At 42.9% G+C, this 20921-nt stretch overlaps 2 protein-coding genes across 2 annotated transcripts in view; one reads left to right on the top strand and one right to left on the bottom strand.

Moving 5' to 3' along the window:
- BICRAL (BICRA like chromatin remodeling complex associated protein) overlaps positions 1 to 18375 on the bottom strand; it is a 70233-nt gene extending 51858 nt beyond the window's left edge. The window contains exon 1 of the mRNA XM_050316742.1: positions 17082 to 18375. The gene's annotated coding sequence lies outside the window, so the exon portion shown is untranslated. The remainder of the gene's footprint in view (positions 1 to 17081) is intronic.
- PRPH2 (peripherin 2) lies at positions 921 to 10201 on the top strand. Its single transcript, XM_050316744.1, is given in 4 exon segments — positions 921 to 1358; positions 1360 to 1502; positions 4164 to 4410; positions 9954 to 10201. Coding segments are annotated over 4 exon segments (1065 nt in total). The 3' UTR covers positions 10191 to 10201.
- Positions 18376 to 20921: the final 2546 nt, after the last annotated feature.

Raw genomic sequence — 20921 nt, 5'->3', positions numbered from 1 at the left:
GGGTCTCCTTGGCCAGCCCTGCTCCTCTCCCTGGCCTGGTGATTATCCAGTAAGCTGCTCGTGCCAGCTCACTTGTTATAAAAGCACCTCTAGATTTCAGCCCAGGGTTTATTTATTGAGTTTCTCTGCACTTTTCCTTTCTTCTCCTCTCCTGCCAAGACCCAGAAATGGTACAACCCAAGATGGTACAAGAAAATGCCAAGCTTAGTTTTTTTAGGTCACCGTAAACTACACGCTTATCTGCTTTCAGAACACATAAGCCACAGGATGTCATCTCAAGTCAACACAGAAGGATAAGGACTAGAAACTTGGTTTTGGCTGTAGATATGAATAAATCAGGACAACGTTGGGGAAGTATATGTTCGTATACAAGCAGCCTTTTTTAAGGGCTCTTTTTTAACCCAGAGCCCTCTTCCTCTTTCCTCAAAGAATCTATATTCTTCTGGCAACAAAGATCTTTTTATATCTCGGGTTTTCATATTCTGCCCAGCCTATCGTAAGAGAGCACAAATCTACTAAATAGTAAAATGAGGGATTACTTCCACTCATCTGTTGACAGACATTTCTCCAAATTGGATCAAATGATTAAAGGTATTAGAATGACGTCTTGCAGATCCAGATCAAATCATTTGAAACCCTGAGACCGTTTCTCCTTTGCTTGGAAGAAACCACCAGAAATAGTTGTAGGTGCTAATTGCCCATTATTCTCACTAATGTGAAATCGTTAATTGGGACCGCTGAATATTTTGCTTGCTTGAATCCTAACCAGGGGAGTTCAAGATGGAAGGACGCTGCAGCAGCTCGCTTCCTGATGTGCCGTTCGAGGTCTCTTCCAACGCCTGAATGGTTCTTCCTCAAGTTGCTTACGCTGAGAAGAGGGGTCCAGGCTGTGAAATCTTCCAACAGCTCCCATTACAAAGATGGCACTGCTGAAAGTCAAATTCAATCAGAAGAAACGGGTAAAACTAGCACAGGGACTATGGCTCATGAACTGGTTTTCGGTGTTTGCTGGAATCCTTGTTTTTAGCATGGGATTGTTCCTCAAAATTGAACTCCGGAAGCGAAGTGAAGTGATGGACAATTCTGAAAGCCACTTTGTGCCCAATTCTTTGATATTGATGGGTATATTATCCTGCGCCTTCAATGGTTTTGCTGGAAAGATTTGTTACGACTCTCTGGATCCCGCTAAATTTGCCAAGTGGAAGCCTTTGCTGAAACCTTACCTGGCACTGTGCTTTGTCTTTAACATCCTCGTTTTCTTCGTTGCTCTGATTTGCTTTCTCATGCGGGGCTCTCTGGACAGCACACTGGCCCAAGGGCTCAAGAATGGCATGAAGTTCTACCGGGACACAGACACTCCCTGGAAGATGCTTCATGAAGAAGACCATTGACATGCTCCAAATTGAGTTCAAATGCTGTGGGAACAATGGCTACAAAGATTGGTTCGAAATTCAGTGGATCAGCAACAGATATCTGGACTTCAGCTCCAAAGAAGTGAAAGAGTAAGTGATTTAGCGGGGTTTGTATCACGTAGCATCATTATTTGATCAGTATTATCCTCAAGAAATGTATGTCCCAGCAAGCACTGACTGGAGGGGGTTTGTATGAAATGAGGTCTTTCTCTGCTCTTGCATAATAAGCATCCCAAGCAATCATCTAGATTGCCTCCTCCCCTGACAAATTCCTCTAAAGTTATTCAGAACATAAAATATAAAGTACGTTCTTACTCAGCGCAGTGTTAACAGACTTAATATTTTTTACTGTCTTTTGCATCATTATAAATCCATTATATTGAGACACACCTACCAACTCCCAAAATGAACAGGAAAGTGTCAGAAATTCACTAGCCCTAAGGCAGATTTCAATGTGATTTATTATTTCCTAAAAAAAAAAAAAAATAATTCCCTGGATATGTACTGTCGATACCACTCTAAAACTCCACTTGGATATTGGTTATGAATCAGTCTAGAGGAAATAAACAGAAGCAGTAACAGTTTGCCAATAATTTATGTGTTTTAAATCCTTAATATTTAGAATTTTATTTTTGTATTAATTTGATGGATTGCTTCAGCACTGTGGTAATACTGAGCATTAACACCTATTGATGTTCTTGCTTTACACAGTGGCCCTTGTAGCCAAATGCATTTTGAGTTCTCTCCTGTGCCTAATTTTTTAAAAGTCACATGAAACCAGCATTTATTTCCTCTATACAAACCAGAGCAGATTGTTGACCAGAAACACCTTAATGGCTTTGATGTCACTGCCCAAAGAGGCTGTAATCCCAAAATCAGGTTAGGTGCAGTAAGCTCAAGCAGAAAATAAACACAAGAACAAAATGCAGCTTTTGAAATTAAAAAAAAATAACATTGGGCATAAATACCCACAACCTTCTAAAAAATTAAGCATCAGAGAAAGAGGTGATTACTCAGGGTTCTTTGGGAACATCATTTGTAACATTCATACTCTGTGGTTGCACAATGGGTCCTGTAAACTGGAAGCAATGTGTCTTTTAAATGTACTGCCTGCATCAAAAATGTCTGAATTAATTTTAAAAAAAACTTGATGTGTCTCTTGGGATCCGCGCCTGACAGTGTAAATGGTATTTCACTTGTGTGTCTCTCTGCATATTGTTTTGACTTGTTGGGTGGTCTGGTTGTTTCTGCAATTCTGAGCGAGGACTTTGTAGTGAAAAGTATTACAGACTTAACCCATTGCTCTGCAGGGTTGTAACAAATACATTGGCTATTTAATAACAGAGCTTTTCCATTGCGAAGATACCCCCATGGATATAAATAACTCCTTGAAAAAAACTTACCAGCATTATATGGAGATTTGAGAGCTGTAACTTAATCCAGCAGCAGTGGAAGGGCAACGCACAGAGGGAAAACAAGGTTATACTGTCCTTAATAATTGATGCCTTGTTTGGGACTGAGACTCAAGGTAATTTCTTTGTACTACTGAGGCAGGAAGTAGGGCATTAAAAATCTACAAATGGATGCCAGTGAATTCAAGGTTTGTAGTACGTGGTGGTGCACAATCTCTGCTCACATTCCTGGTGAGATAGACCAGTCCCTTTGAAATCAATAGCAAAGTGCTCATTAATTCCAGGGAAGGTGAGGGTCTGTCTCCCACAATGTGATTTTTATATTATTTGTACAGTGAAGGCCTGATCCAATCCAACTGAAACTGGTGGAGAATTTACATATGAATGTGAATTAGACCTAATTCAGAGCACACTTTCCATCTAGAGATAAAACTTTAACTGCATGTGTTTAGATATATTTGGGTCATGACTGCAAAGTGGAATTTTCCTTCACCAGACTGTTGCAATCACCACTCTCTCTCTGACACAATTTCATATTATCCTTATAGAAAGCTACAAGTGACACTCAGATTTTTTTCACCTTTCTAGATCACTGAGGCTTTCCATTCTGTCATTTTCTAAGGAAAATGGAGTGTGTTAGAGTTGCACTTCTCTTATTATAGCCTTTTTTTGTAGTGCTAGTGGAACTATTTGCCTTCTGAGGTATCTCTTACCTTATAAGGCACCAAACTGAATGACTGTTTATGGAGAACAACCACAGTGTCAAATGAACAATAGCTGGAAAGCTCCTGCAAGGACTTTGGGAATTTTGCAACGTCCTGTTGCTGAAGCACAATTCATGTTTCAAATACTGGATGTCTTCCCAAGCCAAGAATAAATGCATAACCCCTCCCTGGAGTTATTATCATCAAAGAGAAGCTATTAGCTTTGCTGGATCAATGTCTAGCTGGATATGGTGGGGCCTAAGGCTGTCAGGTCACTTCCAGCATCTCCCTTCCACATTAGCTATGCTGTGATCACTCTTTTCTAACTGCCCCTCCTACAATTTCCCTCTGCCATTTACTTTTGTTAAAAATTAATTTCTTTGAAGAAGTGACCCAAGAACACGCACTTCCATCATGAGCCTTGACATAGAAAAGGATTTCAGAGAGGAAAAATACCCAGGACAAACACCACTTATGTGAACAGGGGATGTGAAGGAATGGCATGGTCAGGAGGCACAGTGGAAAATTCTCCATGCCTTTGCTCTCCTTCTTCATGCAGGTTTGTTCCTGCGTATCTTTGCATGGCGTGTGTGTTGTGTGTGTGTGTTCACGCTCCCTTCTGCCCTTGCCCACAGCCGGATCAAAAGCAATGTGGACGGAAGGTACTTAGTGGATGGCGTCCCCTTCAGCTGCTGCAACCCAAGCTCCCCGAGGCCCTGCATCCAGTACCAGATCACCAACAACTCAGCTCACTACAGCTACGACTACCAAACGGAGGAGCTCAACCTGTGGAACCGCGGCTGCCGGGAGGCCCTCCTGAGCTACTACAGCGGCATGATGAGCTCCATGGGTGCCGTCACCCTCCTCGTCTGGCTTTTTGAGGTAACCCTCCCCTCTCGGCCCCGCTTCGCTGGAGCACCAGCTCTGGAGGAGCAGGGTGTTTTTCAGCGTGGACTTTTCAGTTAAAGGTCAAATCTATTTAAAATAAATCGCCAGCTGCCATTCTTTGGCTGAGGAAACTTCTAACAGTGAACATCTGCATAAGGCCCAAAAGGTCTCAGGCTGGAGATAGAGCTGAGAAGCATTGAGTGGGTGTGGGATTATGGACCCCCCTTGCAGAGCAAGGAGCCAGAACCTCAAGTATCCCACAGCAAGAGGGAAAAAGGGACCAATTTTCTGCCAAATGCAAGGTGCTGAGCAGGGAAGAGACTCTGAGGGCTCTGCTGTCCAGATGCATTAATTCCATGTGTCACCATTTGTGGGCAATGAGAAATACACAAAATGTTGGCAGTAATTTGTGGAACAGAAACTGCAATCAAGGGATTTACCTGCTGATGAAAATAAGACCTAAAGCCATGCATACTGTTCAGCTTCAGGGCAACATTTGGTTTAAGGTCTTTCATCAGATCCACCAAGGTTTTTGGGGAGAAAGAGGGGTTTAGGCAGAGCAGGTGGATTAAATTTATTTTATTCTGCTTCTTAAAACCACTGTGCATATGCAAACAGCTGCCAATACTGCCTAGTGCAGATGTCTGCGGGCACCATAACCCAAAGTGCAGCTTTGCTCCTGAAATACTATTCATTCAGTGTGAGGAAAACATGCCCTCCTGCCTCTGGGAGGTGGCCAGTTTTCTAGCTGGGGTTTAATCAATACTAATACTCGGGGAGCGTGGGCTGGCAGTGGCACAAGGGCTGGCGTGTGAGGTGCTGGATGCAGAGGTAAGGCAGCACCAGAGGACAGAGGTGAGGGTGCAGCTCACTGTGTGACACAGAGTGCAGCAGACCCTTCCCAGTTCTTGAGATGGCTGCTGTAAGTGGCATTGCCTATTTTAAATGATTCAGCTGGCTTCTAAAAAATTTAGATGCATGCAAATTGAAAAAAGATGTGCTATGTTTTGATAGAAGCACTGGCCCACAGCCTTCCAGGAATGGAGATTTTTTTTCAGAAAATAAACACCTATCCAGATAATCTGTAAATTGGAAAAAAAAAATCATAAAGTTACTCTGTGTTGCATTGTTTTAAAAATAACTACTCTGAATGGCAGAGAACTGTACTACTTCCTTGCAATGCTGTTATTCTGGTAAGAAAAGAAAGAGAAGCTCATATTTCAATCCAGATTCAAAGACAGAGTTCTTGAAGAGAGAGGGATTTCAGGTATATATGAAAATCATGAAGAATTTCAAAAACTCAGGGGAAAAATGCACAAAAATACTAATGCCAGCTGCAAAAAATCATGACTAGGGACCTGTAACATACCTCTGGTGACTTGTAAGAGGTTAATGACAGTGATATGTTAACATTAATAGCAGTGATAAAAATGCAGTATTTTATGTCTAACTCTTTGAAGTACATCTGGGTATTTTTTTCAACCTGTGGCATAATGAGAAATAAAATCTCTTCTTCATCTTCTTCAAAATAGGAGCTGAGACTTTTAAAGAAACAACACCATCCTGGGTTATAATAACTTGCCCTCCTAAATATTTATGGTTTGCCTGATAGTCTTCCATAAAGGGTCCAGATTTGGGTCTCAAACTTCCTCTGCTTTTAAGGCAAATTGAAGGGAGGAAGTCAAGCAGGAAGCAGACATTAATTTAGTCTCCCTTGAAATATTACCACTTCCTTTAAATTCCAGTCAGGATAGGAAACAATTTTACAGTGAGTAGGAGGGCAGCAGAGGTCCCAAATCCTGGCCAAGGTAAGTGTGGGTCTGAGCAGGGTGCGTCCAGCAGGCAGTGATTGTGCTGGCTCTGTGCTTCTCATTCCCTCTTGGACTGACTTTCTGAGAAGTTACCGAAAAGTGCAGAAGCAAAGGAGCATCCTGGTTTGCTTTGTACCTGGAGCTGCTGTGAATTCAAGCCAGGAAACCCTTCTGAGGGCCGCAGAGGACTCTTCCAGCAGGGTTGTTGGTACTGGAGTGTGGGGAGGGGGACAGAGCGTGGAGGGGAACACTAATCACAGCTGCTATTTTGAGTTGTAGGAGAACATAATATGTCAAACAGGTGTAGGGAAGGCCATTCAGGTTTAACCTTTCTACATGAAGGGCAAGGAAGAATGAACCTGTTTTGGAATATCAAAACGTCTATTTGAAAAGAAGGATAATTATCTAGAGTATTATCTAGATGCTGCTTTTACTAACAAAAGCTGTAGGCTTCCCGTGAGTGACAACTGGTCATGAGGGTGACAAAAAAAGATCTCACCCTGCTCTAGCTAAGCCGCCTCAGGCTAAACCCTGGCAAACAGATGGGCTTCGCTGCAGAAGGTCAAGCAGAGCAAGCCTGGATGTCTTCTCGACCCACCTCAGCCAGCAAAGAGGAAATGAGCGGTTCAAGGGTGCCCTGAATAGAGCATTTCAAAAGGAATAGAGTGACACTGGTTCCTGAGGTATTCCAGGTCCTTCACCTGTACAAACACATAGGTTGCAATAGGTCAGAGCTACTGCAAAGGCCCAGACCCTGCAATTCCGCTCACATGTGGTGCCACAGAGGGAGCCCAGCACTGAGCTCCAGGAGAGCAGTGACACACGAGCAGGAGGCACATTACACATCCTGTGCTGGAGAGTGAACTGGTAATCTTCAAAACCAGCCCACGGGCAGCAGGGACACTCCAGATGGACACAGTTCACTCTGTTGGCCCAGATCGAGGGGCTGAGCCTGCTGTGGTGCAGGGGATACACCAGCCCAGCCTGCCCATCCCTAGCCCTGGAGAAACACTGTGACTGTGTTCTTCCTGCTGCTTTAAAGTTGATGTAAAATGACAAGGGTTTCCATGACAGTTTGTCTGTTGGCCAGGGAAATCATCACTCAGCAAGACTGGACTAGCAGTGGGGCCCTCATGCCCCAGCCTTCTCTGCTGGACTGCAGTTCAGCTCAGCTTTACAGCTCAGTCACAGATTGCTTAAGGCTGAAGGCCTAACTGTGGCCTCACCAAGGCTGAGTAGAGAAGTGTAACATTCCTCAACCTGCTGGCAATTGTTTGTCTAAAGCAGCCCAGGATACAGTTTGCCCCCTTGCCACAAGGGCACACTGCTGGCTCGTGGATGACTTGGTGTCCCCCAGGACCACAAGGCCCTTTGCTGCCAAGCTGCTTTCAGCCAGTCACACCCCCAGCATATACTGGTGCATGGATTTATGCCTTCCCTGGTGCAAGACTTCAGCAAAACTGGTGGTCCAAGACTCTATGTGATCATATAGGAGACAGACAAATTCACCAGATACTTGCCCCAAACTTCCTGGATTCTCTTCTCCTCTGGCAGAGAAGGCAGGCTCAGGTCAGTGGAGCTGAAAAGAGCCTGAATGTTTTGCACTGTTTTTAAGGAATCTCAACTTCAGGGACCCCAAATCTTTCTAAGCAAGATTTTTAAGAAAACAATGTCTTAAACTGAGAGACAATGTCACAAAATCTCATCTGAAGGCTGGTCAGTTGCTCCCTGCTGCACAAACACATTCCTTTTTTAAAGCAGGACCATATTTAGTGACTTAGAGCCAGCCAGGAAGCCTGCAAGAACACCTACTTCAGCTGTCAAATAGAGGGACTTGGCAAGTCAATCACAAAACACAGCTCCTGCTGACATGCAGTGAGGCAGCACAAGTAGAGAGCAACATGGAGGCCACCTTCTGCATCCAGTCCTGTAAATGTATACTGGCAACAGCATTTAAGTTCAAAGATATCTCAGTCCTGTGACTGAGAACAGGAAAACTGTGACTCAGAATGGAAGGAAGATGTCAAAGACTTTAAATCTCAAGACTAATGTGATAGGATTTGTCAATTCTGATGACTTTTATAGATTAGTTCTTCAGCTGATTCAAGTCATCCTAGTATTGGCTAGATGAGATTATTTCCAGAGTCAGGGCCCCTAGAAACCTCCTTGAGGACCAGCGTGTGGTAAGTCATGCATTCCTATGTTAAAGAGTATGAAAATTTGCCTTTGGATGTGGAAGTATTTGATGAAGCTTGTTTGTTTGACCAGTGTTTTTCCCTTTCTGATCTTGAATGAAGGCAGGGAAGTATGAACATCTGCAAATTTTGAGAGTAACCAAGTGTAATTCAGTCTTCCAAGAGTTTGGAGACACTGATCCTTCACAGGTTGGATGACCACAGTAGACAGGCTAATGAATGGTCCATGGAAGCACATGCTTGAGCAGCCCCTTGAGTCCAAAGGCCAGATGTGAATACTGCCATTGGCCATGCTATGTGGCTGAATCCCAGCTGCCAACCTGCTGCCCTCTTTAGCCATTAGGGTTTAGGAGGACTAGAGGTAATCAGTTCCGTGGTAATTTGGATAGGGTAACAGGGGCACTGTACTTCCCTTACAGAACAAATCCTATGAGGTTATGGACAACATTAAATGTTCTCAATCTTAGCTTTACCCAACATATGAAAGATTAATCTTACTGCTACCCCATCCTGACCACCTGCTCTACCACGTCACCAGGCTGGCTCTTCTGGGCACTGCCTTTTCTTTCTCTTTCTCTGCCTCCATCTGATTGATTACTTTTCTTCACAAGCACCACAACAGTGGAGGTCAGATTGTTCTCAACAATGTTAGAAAGGAGAAGACTGGTTAAAACCACTCCTTCTCCCTGGAGACAGGTGTGGGCTGTTTACAGTGTTAGGGGTGTCACACCAGAATAATATAGTAGAAAAAAAATCTTATTCAGGGCTGCTGGGAGTCAGTAATATTTAATTGGAAATAGATAGGAATTTCAGATGGAACCAGTGAGAGATACACTTGCTGCCTTAATTTCCTTATACGCATATCTCTATATAAAAACAAAACCAGAATTTGAAGTAGACAAAGTGATGGCTCAAATCCTAATGCTGCTCTGTTCTGCGGAGTTGCTGATGCATGAATATTTCCTCAATCAGCTTAATATACTCACCAAACATATTAAGGTCAATGCAAAGTAAAAATATTTAGAGTTAAAATTAAGAGGATGGTGGAACAGGACCTTGTTCCACATAAAAACTGCTTTGTGGATATCTAGTGCAGAGGAGCAGGGGTTGCACTAAAACCTCCCAGGAGGCACTGGCCCTGTGATGGGCCATGTAAAATGGTCCCTTGTGCACGTGGCCCCTCAAAGGTGCTGTTCCACAGCAGCCAGCACGTACTTCTTCCATAAGCTGATGCCTCCACTCATTGCTGACTGAGTGTCATGCTTCCCATGGTGCTCACCCATTTCAGAACTCCACCTTTTTTCCTACTCTTGAAGGGACATTTTCCTCCTGGGCATCTCAAGGGGGAAGGCTGCTCAGGATCTCCTCCTTTGCAGAGGATTCCCACAGCCCTTAAGCTGTGCCCAGTTGGTGCCTTTGGCATTTTGTTCCCACCACAAGCCAGGGCTGCTGATAGCAGAGGACAGTGAGGACGTGGGAGGAGTATCCACGTTTGGCTGACATTCTCTGTCTTTTCCATTGCCTGGCACAGATATCGGTGATGATTGGCTTGCGCCTTCTACACACCTCTCTGGAAAGCATTCCAAACCCCGAGGACCCTGAATGTGAAAGTGAAGGGTGGGTCCTGGAGAACAGCCTGAAGGACACTTTCAAATCCGCACTGGAGAATTTGAAAAAGCTTGGTAAGTTCAATCAGGTGGAAGCAGGAGCTGAAGGGGCCGAAGGAGAGGAAGGAGGGAAGACGCAAGCCATCACAACGGTCAGTTGAGCTGCTAATTGATGTGGACTTTTTTCTCAGAGAAAAATAAAACAAACTGAGAATTGTGAATATCTACAGTTTAAAAGTTATGTATCAACGATCAGAATACACATTTCTGTGCATCTTCTTTTTTGTATATGGGAGCATACAACATAGTGCACCTTGGGATAATACTCTTATCTACAGTGTGAGTACACCATATCCCTATCTTTTTGGGGATATGACCCCAACTAGGACTCACAATATTCATGTGTTCAGGGACAGTTAGTTTAAAAATTCAAAAAACCCACAAAAATTAAAAAAAAAAAAAAAATTAAAATTGCTGGCATCACCCAGTGATCCATTCCATCTTATTTTGAAATTAAAAGTGAAATTTGAAAAGTTACTATTTTTTGCTCAAGTTGTTTTATCAGCACAATTTCTATACTTCAGCTTTTAAAGACAAACAGATTGGGTTTCTGGAGAGTAACGTGTTAGAACTGAAAGGAAGGAAGATTTCTAGAGTTGTATATAACTTAGTATACAAGTATTTCGACAAACCTCTCATATAATGTGATTTTTGTTAATGTGCTAAGCAATGGTATTTTCTGCTGTATTCTTAAGATGTACATAGAACAAAATGCAAACTTATGCTGAGAATTTATATACTAAGAAAAAATTGTAATTTAATGAAGCAGCCAAGCATCATGAAAACAACATTAAGGTAAGATTCACGGGGTTTGTTTCTCAGGGGTTTTTGCAGGCTGAATATCTTGAATGCATGTGTTGTAGACATACACTGCACCTTGTATTTAAATTCTACACAGAAGCTTAGAAGATTCTTTCTGTAGCGGGTCAAATCCATGCTATGAGTATGTGCCAGTTACTGTTACTCTGGACATTTTACAGAGTATGTAACCTCATAGCTTGCTCCAGAATATTCAAGCCAAATTATTTTTAATGCAAGAAAATAAAAGAAACCCAAAACCAAAAAGCCCCCTTGGAACTCATACTTTAAATATTTTTCAAGGTCCTAGAAAACGGATACCATTGATCCACAAGTACATCAAGCCTCAAATTTTCAGGCCAGGGAAAACTAAGTTCAAATCAATCCTCAGTGTGCAAATTTTACTTTTCTATCAGTGATGGGGTACCCCTCATTATATTTTTTAAATCAATTGGAAGGCACATTTTGCATATGCTGCATCTCTCTAAACATACTCTCATAGTTGGAGGATCCTGTTCTCATATACCACGTTGGAATAAAGCATGGAAAGAGTTTGCTGTGGTGCACAGCCTCTAGTAAGGCAACAGAGCATCATCTTGAGTTTATCTTCAGCTGTCGGATAACTTCAGCTAAAGGGAAAGAAACCCAAGAGAACAAGCCCCAGTCATGCACAAATAATTGCAGACATCTCAGTCCCTCTGCTGCAAGCCAGGCATCACACTTGTTTTTATTTTGGATGGGCAAACCCTCTACTGCTCCGGGGTGTACCTGGGAGAGGTTTCTCAATGAGTCCTTTCCAGCTGACTGGTGGCTGGTCTTCAAAGTAAGCCATGTTTGCAGCTGCCTAATCATTGCACAGCCCATTGGTTTTCATTCTTAATCCCTTGTGCACTTGCCCCAACAGCGCTCAGCTTCTCTGGCTTTTGTTCAAACTCCTTCTAGGTTGGGCAGACCAGTTCAAGGCAGGACAGGTAAGGACATGTCTGTACATCAAGCCATAGTTTCTGTCTCAGTGGCCAGGCTGTTTCAGGCCATCTGCACGCAAGGTTTGATTTTGACAGGTATTTGGGGTGTCCTTTCACTTTTTCAAAGCTGGCCAAAGCTTTAACTTATGATAATGAACTTAGTTACAATAATGAATTAAAGTCACTTTCTTCATTTGTGCATAAGACTGTCTAGAACATGGGCACTGACAAAAAGCCAATTTGCTACTCACCACAGCCTATCACCTCTTGCTTTGTTGAGGGACACTCTGCATGGCAGAACTGTACGAGCCAGAGCAACTCCTTCCTTCTCAGTCAGACGTTGCTATGGCCCGGCTGCCCCTCTCAGCTGGGCCATTAGAGAAGAGCAGGATTGTGGATGGCACACGATGTGGCCCACCTGTGTCAGAGAAGAGCTTTTCAGAGGACTCATGTGTGGATAGGAGCTGCGTCACAAGGATTAATTACAGTTTTTCCTTGTGAGACTTCCGCGTGCTGTGATCTATACCAGTTATTTGACTAGACATCTGATTTTTCAAAGAGATCTAGATTTATTGCTGCCCTAGGAATCTGGTTTAGGCCATTAATTTAGACAGGACTCCCCAGTTATTTGTGGTCTCTTTTTTTTTTTTTTTTCAGTTTATTGGTACAGCAACATAACAAATTGTCGAATTATTCTTTCGACACCACATCGATAAGCCAGTTCCCAGAGCAATGGTACTAGGCAGGTAAAGAGACCATCTGAGACAGGTTTATGAAAAACAGTACTGGAACCAGGGAAAAAACAATGAATATGCTAATTCTGTCAAAAATAAAGAAAGCCTCCTGGTTGGTGAAGATCTTCGTAACATGGTTACCACAAGACTGTAATACGACTGCTTTGTAAAATATTACATGTAATATATCACTCATCCAATCTTACATATACTTTCTTGTGACACTGCAAATGCTGTTCTAGATAAAGGTATTTCTGCTGACTGCAAATGTAAATTTAGGTATTAAAATTGTATTGCAAGTAAAGATCTCTTTAAAGAAAATGTTTAAATATATACAGTTTAATACAGATTTCTCTAATTTGCATTACTGCTGAGTTTTTCCTTCTGAATTCATTTTTTGGACCTGTTTTATGTGTTCCCCCTGTGGGTGGGAAGGTTTTCCCTGCCTCCATATAATGCTCTGAGAGAAAGCAAGCCTTCCTCTTTTCATGTACCCAGCTAAGCTCAGGATGTGCAAACAGACTCCTAAATCACCTGCCTCTTACTAGAGACAGAATGTGCTGTACTATTTGAATAGCATCCTCTTGTAGTACATAGGAATTAAAACATCTTCACAGCCACAGAGATGGTCTTCTGGTCATGCTCCACCAGTGAAAACACTGATATCCTCAGGATCTTTGACAATCAGCTAAGCTGGGTTTATAGCCTCTTTTTTTTGTCCCCCTATTTAAATCAAACTTGCAATGGACATTCAAAAGAAGACTGTTCTTATTTTAAATTTAAGTCTAAAGCTCCCCCAGCCAAATCTGCCTGCAGCAATCCGACGACTTCCAGAGCCATGCCCTGATTTTCAAACTCATAAACTTCAGAAGGATGTGAGCTTAATTCATGCAAACCAGGCCACTTCTTTTTAGGTACCTCCATGTGGATTACCAGCTTAAATCCAAGTACACAGATCTGAGAGCCAGCCCAAGGCCTTGAAGTGTCAACTCTTAAGAAACCGTCACTTTTTAAAGAAATGACAAAAAGTACACTATTTTGCTGATGACATTTATTTGAAGGGACACAGAACATTGACTAAAGTGCTTTAAAGGAGGAAATATAAACAGCTTCCTTAAAGCTATTAGTTCTTAAGTAGCCTTAATACAATTGATAAGATTAGCCTCCATGCTAATTAGCCTCCTCATGAGCTTGGGTATTTTGTAATACCACACAAATACATGTGTGCAGCTTAGCAAAGCGCATGGGAATGCTATATCGGGCTCACAGGCACCACACGTCCTTCCTAGCTAATGGCCTGGGCAGATTTTAAAGGCTGATATAAAGAAAAAAAAAGGATGCCAGCAGAACAGTAACTTATTTACACCTAACTTGCTTGGTTTGTAAAAAAAGACAACACTTCTCTGAGCATAATTAATGGAAAACGGGGAGGGATCACAGATGCTTATTTAAAAAAAAAAAAAAGAAAAGAAAGAGCATTATTAGAGATTAGTTAATTAAGAGATAAGGCCAGAAAAATAGAATGGAACCATGTGATAACAGCCCCCTGTGGGGAAGACATAGGCTTAGGCAAATTTATTTCTGGCAACAGCAATGCAGCTATCTCAAATCTGAAGTAATGCTACGTGGAACTTTTTTTGAGTTGTATCAGACCTATAATGTTCAGTGACTGACTGAAACACTGAAGTAGTAAAATGCCTCTCTCAAAGCAGATGCACTTGCTGTTCCCATGTAATTTCACAGGTATTGCTGAATTTGGATCCAAAGCACATTTGTGAGGTGGGAAACGCTGGCCTGGAGCTCAGCTTTGTGGGCTCTCCATTACCTGCACCATCTTGGCAGCACCTTTCCCTGGGGAACACACCCGTTTTGCAGTCCTCCCCTCACATGTGGTGCCAGAGGAAAGGCTGAGCAGGACTCTCACCTCCCATCCCACCAGCTCCTCCCAAAGCACATAGAACTAGTACAACTAGTCTTGCCTGATTAACCTGTTTCTAGTAAAAAGAAGGATAGTCCATAAACACGAACTACTAATGACGAAGTGCATTTCCATAGTTTGTTCTCAAAACTTTCCAGAGCAAAGGATGGTGTGGGAATTAGAGAGACCAGTCAAACAGCAAAACAAGGACCAAAGGGCAGGTTTCCAGCCTGCCTTTGGGGTGATGCACACCAGGCAACCAAGCCTCCAGGCACTGCACGTCACATTCCCGGGCAGGAGGGTCAAGCATTGCAAATCAGAAATGGGGAGACTTGGGCATGTGAAACATGGTAAGGCAAAACTGCAGCTGGAAGGGCGAGGGAAGGAGAAGACCAGAACACTAAGTCTGAGCAGCACACAATTCCACAAACTGACAGTCTTGTTAACAGGGTGAAAGTGAAGTTTAATTCTTGAAAAAAACCCCACAGAAGTCACTTTGAAATATGTGACAATATAGAATTTAACAGCTGCATCCAAGAAACACTGTCCCTGCCAGCTGTGTGTGCCTCCCGCTCTCCAGCCAGGCAGCAATGTCAGTATACACAAGCTGGAAGGAGATGCTCACTGCATTTTACAAATTGCCTCCTGCCTTCCCAAGTAACTGTTCAGAGGGCAGCACAGCTCTGCCTTAGACAATTTTTCAAATGGCTGTGAGTTTTCCCATTTACACACGTGTTTTCTCAGACACAAATAACAGATTAAGGTTAAAGACACAAAAAAACACAGGGGGAAAATACAAATGAGGGCAAGGTGAATTCAAAAGTTCATATGAATGAATCTTGCATTAATTACATAAATTAATCAAGAGTAGAAGTAAAATTGATTCTTTAATGTTGCTGTAGGCATATTTCAAGTAAATTATGACAGCACTTCTTGTTTTCAGCCCAGTGAAATTTTAAATGTAATTGAACCTAAAATTCAAAATTTTTCTCTATTTGTCTAACTTTTTTTTTTTTTTTTAGAGTACTTTAGATTATTCTTGAGATTAGGTAATGTTAAAAATGGATTAAGTGCATTTCAGGAAACATTTTGTTCAGGAAAAAACTCACAGTGGTATGTCTAGATTACGAATAATTACTACCACAGCATATCCCTGACTCCAGTGGGATAAGACAACTTTCTGTCCCCTCCCTCTTTGCAAGGTGGCACTCGGCCAGGAGTGCTGCTCACACAGAGAGACATTCCCAGTGCCACATACCCTCCTCAAATATTTCACAGCTAGGCCTCTGTCACTGGTAAAGGCTTACAAGTGGATTCTGAAGCTCTTGAGAGCAGGATTCAAGCCCATCCTCTTTTCACTACAGCCACTGCTACTGCAGCCCTGGGAAGCCACACGCACCTCCCTCACCGTGCCTGGAGCACGGCTTCCCGCCCCCAGCACCCGCTTTGCTCCAGTGCAGTGAAGCCACCACACTGGCTCTCGGGTTTGCTGTCTTGGACATGACACCTTTCAACGCCCTGAATAACAGCTACTGCACACCTACCCTACCCAACAACTTGAAATGCTACTCACACGGAAATGCGTGTCTCACACATGCTGGCATGAGCAGCAGTTACCTACAGCCTCCCAGAGGAGCACCATGGGCTTCTGCATGCTCCAAGTGACACACATTGCTAGCGTAGAGCATTTACCACTCTGTTAAAAAAAAACCAACTCAAAATTCCTTATTTTTGGTTCCATCCAGTTCAAGCTGACAGCAGAGACAGAGTAGAGTTTAAAGCCTACATTACAAAGTAGTACACCGAAAAAGAAAATAAAACATGAAGTATTTTGTTTCAGAGTTCATGCCCTGTTCCAAGCTTTCAGCTACTGGACCACTTTATGAATTACCAAAACCTGACCTGGAAAGATTTATTATACACAGATGAGATGCCTGACTAGTTCAACAGCATTAAATAGATGCCCAGCAATTACTGCAGATTGTTTTTCTTCTAGTGTGCTTTCTGCTGAATTGCACATTCATTCCAAAGGACTCTGATTATAATCATTGCAAGAAAATGCAGGCTCTTTGGAACTGTCTTTATGGGGAGCAAAAGCAAACACTACTTCTCTAATGCAGGCATCTCTGGTTATAAGACACCAGTGAATGACATCAGTGAACATATTGCTGATCTCCTTACATTTGTTATTTTTATATAATCTTTTCTCCGATTCATTAACACACTTTACCATCCTCCACATTTAGAATGCTGCAAGTACAGAAATATATTTCACACATTGTTCTTCAAATACATGTCTGATTTCAAATCAACACCCTGGTTTTATAAGTCACTAAAACATTCCGCAGTGGTCTGCATAGACGCCATCCATAACCCAAGCTCAGCTGTCCCACCCTGCCCAGGGCTGATTACCCAGTCTGGCTTTCCTTCCAGGATCCTACGCAAAGGACAAGCTGGAAAACTTACCACCTCCGAGCTCACGCTGTCTGAAAAGAGACTGTGAAAATATATATTCACAAACTGATGAAAAAGTAACATTTAATCATCGCTGTCATGGAGACCAAGATCAGTACTTGCCATTTCGTAGCTCCTACACCTGATGCTCTGCGAAATGCCTCATACTCTCCCTCTTCTTTTTTCCTCCAAAAGAGCGTTTGACAAATCTCTCCATCAGAGATATAAGACTTGGTCATCTACTGCTGACATGCCAGGAGAGGGGGAAAGGTGGCAGAGGCGCAGGAAAAAATAGAGGATGAATATGCAAAAGCCTCAAGATAAGAATATGCAAAGCAGCTTTTATATGTGGAACAAAAATTGGTAGAAGAAATGTGAAAACTGCTACAAATGAAGTATGAATAGAAACGTACATGTACAAAACAGCAGAAGAAATAACTGAGCAAGCCTTTAAAGAGCAGCACGTATGGATAAAGAGGGATGTGACTGACAGCAATGAAGTGGGAAGATGCTGAGAAATGTGTTGTTTCCACCCAGCCCAGGAAGCCTGAGCTCCAAATGGCCATGGTACAGTTGCCTTCTCAGCAGCAGACCTGCAGCACTTTGGTAACAAGAGACAGTATGTGGTGTGTGCCATTCCTCTTCACATTATTTTATACCAGCCAAGGCACCCCAAACCAGGAAATGACAACAGGCAGCCTTACTTAAGATTTATGAAGGGTGAAGCAGGATACTGAGGCAAAGGGTATAAAAGAGGTATCCAAAAGCCAGCTTGCTATCACCAAGCAAGCAGAACGTAGGGAGGACTCAGAAGCCATTGCTCCTGTCCTCTGGAGCACATAGTCCTGGCCAGACTGCTTGAACACACACATCTTGGTGTCTGTGGGATCAGGTCTATGGGTGGATACAGTGAACTTAAACAAGATGAAATCACCATGCCCTTCTATAGGGTCTCAAGCTGAAGTGAGGGGATGTTTTAGGACAAAGCTTTCACACATTATCATAAATACTCATCTACTTCTCAGGGCCAGCTGGTGAGAAGGGGCACTGAACAGCATCAAAACACTCCCAACATGATCAGAGGGGTACAGTGCACATCCAACATGTGGTATTCACAGGTCTCTTTGCAAAAACCTGAACTATTTTACTGCAGCTTATATTCCTCTATCAGCCTGTAACATGTTTAACAAAATACATATTGACTAATACAAGGTGAAAAATAATACTATCAACAAAACAAGCTCAGTAATGCTGCACTCCTGAATTAGCCCTCAGACAGTGAGGTGACTCTCCCAGAACCAGGAAACACTATTTCTCCTGACCCTTAGCCTTGGAATAAAATAGATAATGAAACTGCTTCTTCCCCTTATTGGAAAAAGCTGCTTAACTGTCTGAAAAGCACAGTTCTGCAGGACTTTTAGTCTGGTCTCTAAGAGTCTTCCAGTGGATGAGCTTCCAGAGTGTGGTTTGGGAGAAAGCACTGAGAGGTCAAGAGCCTCAGTCAAGCCTGGGATCTCCAACCACCCTCCTGACACCGAGTTCTTCCCTGTCCCTCACCCAACAGTTTAAACCTCCTCAACAGCAAAACCCCAGACTGCATGAGCACTCTGGCTGGCAGCCAGGAGAGGCAGAGAGGCTCCAGCTCCCCCTGGCCATGAATCCATGCTCTAGAGCTGCCTGCGGCGTGTGTGCTCGCTGCAGTCCCAGCAGCCAAGCAGGCACCTCTACTAAGCTATCCCAGGCTTACAGCGATGCCCCTGCATCTGTCACCCCTGGATCCCCAAACCAACAAATGACGCTCCAACAAGGTGAAGCTGCTTACTGGTAACTGGAAGTTATCAGCAACTGGAGATGAAAATGTGCCATCCATGTACCCACGTGGCTTTCATCAGGCACCAAAAGATGGAGTTTTGGTTTCAGCAACACCTATTAGCAAGTTCTTCCTGTGAGACTCTTCCCACCTTCGCGTGAACATAGCCCAAAAGGAAAAGCCAACTCTTCTCCTTGCAATTCCCCAGTATTCAAATCCCAAGATAAAAAACCAAAACCAACCAAACAAAAATCAAAACCAAACAAAAACCAAAAACAAAACCCCAAACAAACAAAACCCAAAAAAACCAAAAACCATGGTAAGGAGAGACATTTCCCTAAAGACAATTTGTCTGTAAGACTTCCCATTACTGCCAAGTAACCTTTCTCTGTGCCTGTCCCTAAGGATACACAGAAGCTGTTCCATGCAGCCTGAACCAGTGACCCAGAGAAAGCAGACAAATGGCCATGTGTTAGCTGTGCACACAGAGGTGTGGCTGGCAGGATCCCCGCTGTTCATCACTCCTTGAGCACCTGGAAGCATTCCTTAAGAAGGCAAGCCTTGATAATAACTGAATCCAATGTCATTCTTGTTAAATCTACAACCTTCTCTGTGCAGCATCAAGTAGGATTCTGGGACAATCAACCATAAGGAGCTGAGGAATTGAACAGCTAATGTAACTAGATGCCTCCCTATGCAAGTTTTTCAAATCAGTTAAGATTTGAAAAGCACCCCATCCCACTCCCACTATGATGCAGGATTGGCCAGGTAATGGTCCTGGCTCACCAAAAGCCAAGCAGAGTGTAATACAAAAATACTAAAATCACAAGACCCATAGAAACCCTACAAAGACAAACCCAGTATTTCTTGCTATTACCAGAGGTGGCCCCCCTGTGTATTTCTGTATATTTTCTGCTGCGAAGCACTTTTTCTGTACATCGGATGTCTTACTTTAGAAAAACTTTCAATATGATTTCAGACAACATCCTCATAACCAATTCTGGGAGGTGCAAACTAGGCAAACTGCAAAGTGGACAGAATCCTGGCTGGATTTTCAGGTTTCAGGAGGCAATGAACAGTTGGAAGCCAACCAGTTACAACTGGAATTGATATTCAAGCTGATATTCAAGCCAAAACTGTTTCAGACAGTCATGTTTGACTTCTAAAATCAATAATCTCTACAGCAGCATGGAAACAGAGCCATCACTTCCTGCTAAAGGCAATTCGTACAAAGGAGTAGAGTCCAGGGCAGAATGGAAGCAGATTGCAAACTCAGTTGATCACGACATGACACCACTGCCAAGAGATCCGAGATGAAACTTCCCTTCTGCAACTTAATCTTCCAGAAAGGAAAACAGCTGGGATTTAATGCTGTTAATGAAGGTATTTGCACAGTAGATTGAGCATCCAGTTTCTCCTCTACACATTCACGTCATAGGGAAAATTCTCACAATGATGGAGCTTCTAAACAAAACACCAAGTCATTTAGTATAAAATAAAATGCACCTAAAGTGAGATGCCAGGGCTAAAGCACAAGCACTGGTAGGGCTTAATGTCGAATGTAAAAGGACAGAAAAGGGTCTGTGCAGCTGCATGGGGCATGTCCACTGCCCCAAGGAAAGAACTGAACTGTACAGTGCAATGAACACATTGAAACCTTCCAGTCCAGGTTGTTCCCAGGGCTGCAGTAGGAAGGCCTGAAATCTACTTGCTTAGTCATCAGCATTGAAGACTAGTTTGAGGGACGTGGAAGGAAGCTGTAGAGAACGAGAAGAGAGCTATAAATGTCAACAGTCTGAGAATCCACAAGCACTTCATCTCAGACAACCACCTCCTGTTGACATTACAGATGAAGTGGTTAGAGAGCTGTGGGGAGCACTGGCTCTTGGCACAAGTCAGAAGGCATCAGGTTTTTGTTATCTTGGTTATTGTATTTCCAGCAGAGTAAGAAAGAGCCTCCTGTGGTAGGCTGGGGAGAGTAAGAAATGTTATCCTCAAGTACGAACAGAGTAAAAAACGTTACTGATGTGAACCTCAACCCTCATCCCTTTACAAAATATAAGTTACAATCCTTTAAAAAGACGATTAGACTTTTTGGTAGAGGTCAAGAAAGGTTTAGCTGACTGAAGCAAGTGACACTAATAATATAATCA

Source organism: Myiozetetes cayanensis, unplaced genomic scaffold (genome assembly GCF_022539395.1).
Source record: "Myiozetetes cayanensis isolate MyiCay16 unplaced genomic scaffold, myiCay2020 scf2-11, whole genome shotgun sequence".
Lineage (NCBI taxonomy): Eukaryota > Metazoa > Chordata > Aves > Passeriformes > Tyrannidae > Myiozetetes > Myiozetetes cayanensis.
Note: the sequence above shows the minus strand (reverse complement) of the source record. Positions and strands in the feature narration are given on the sequence as shown.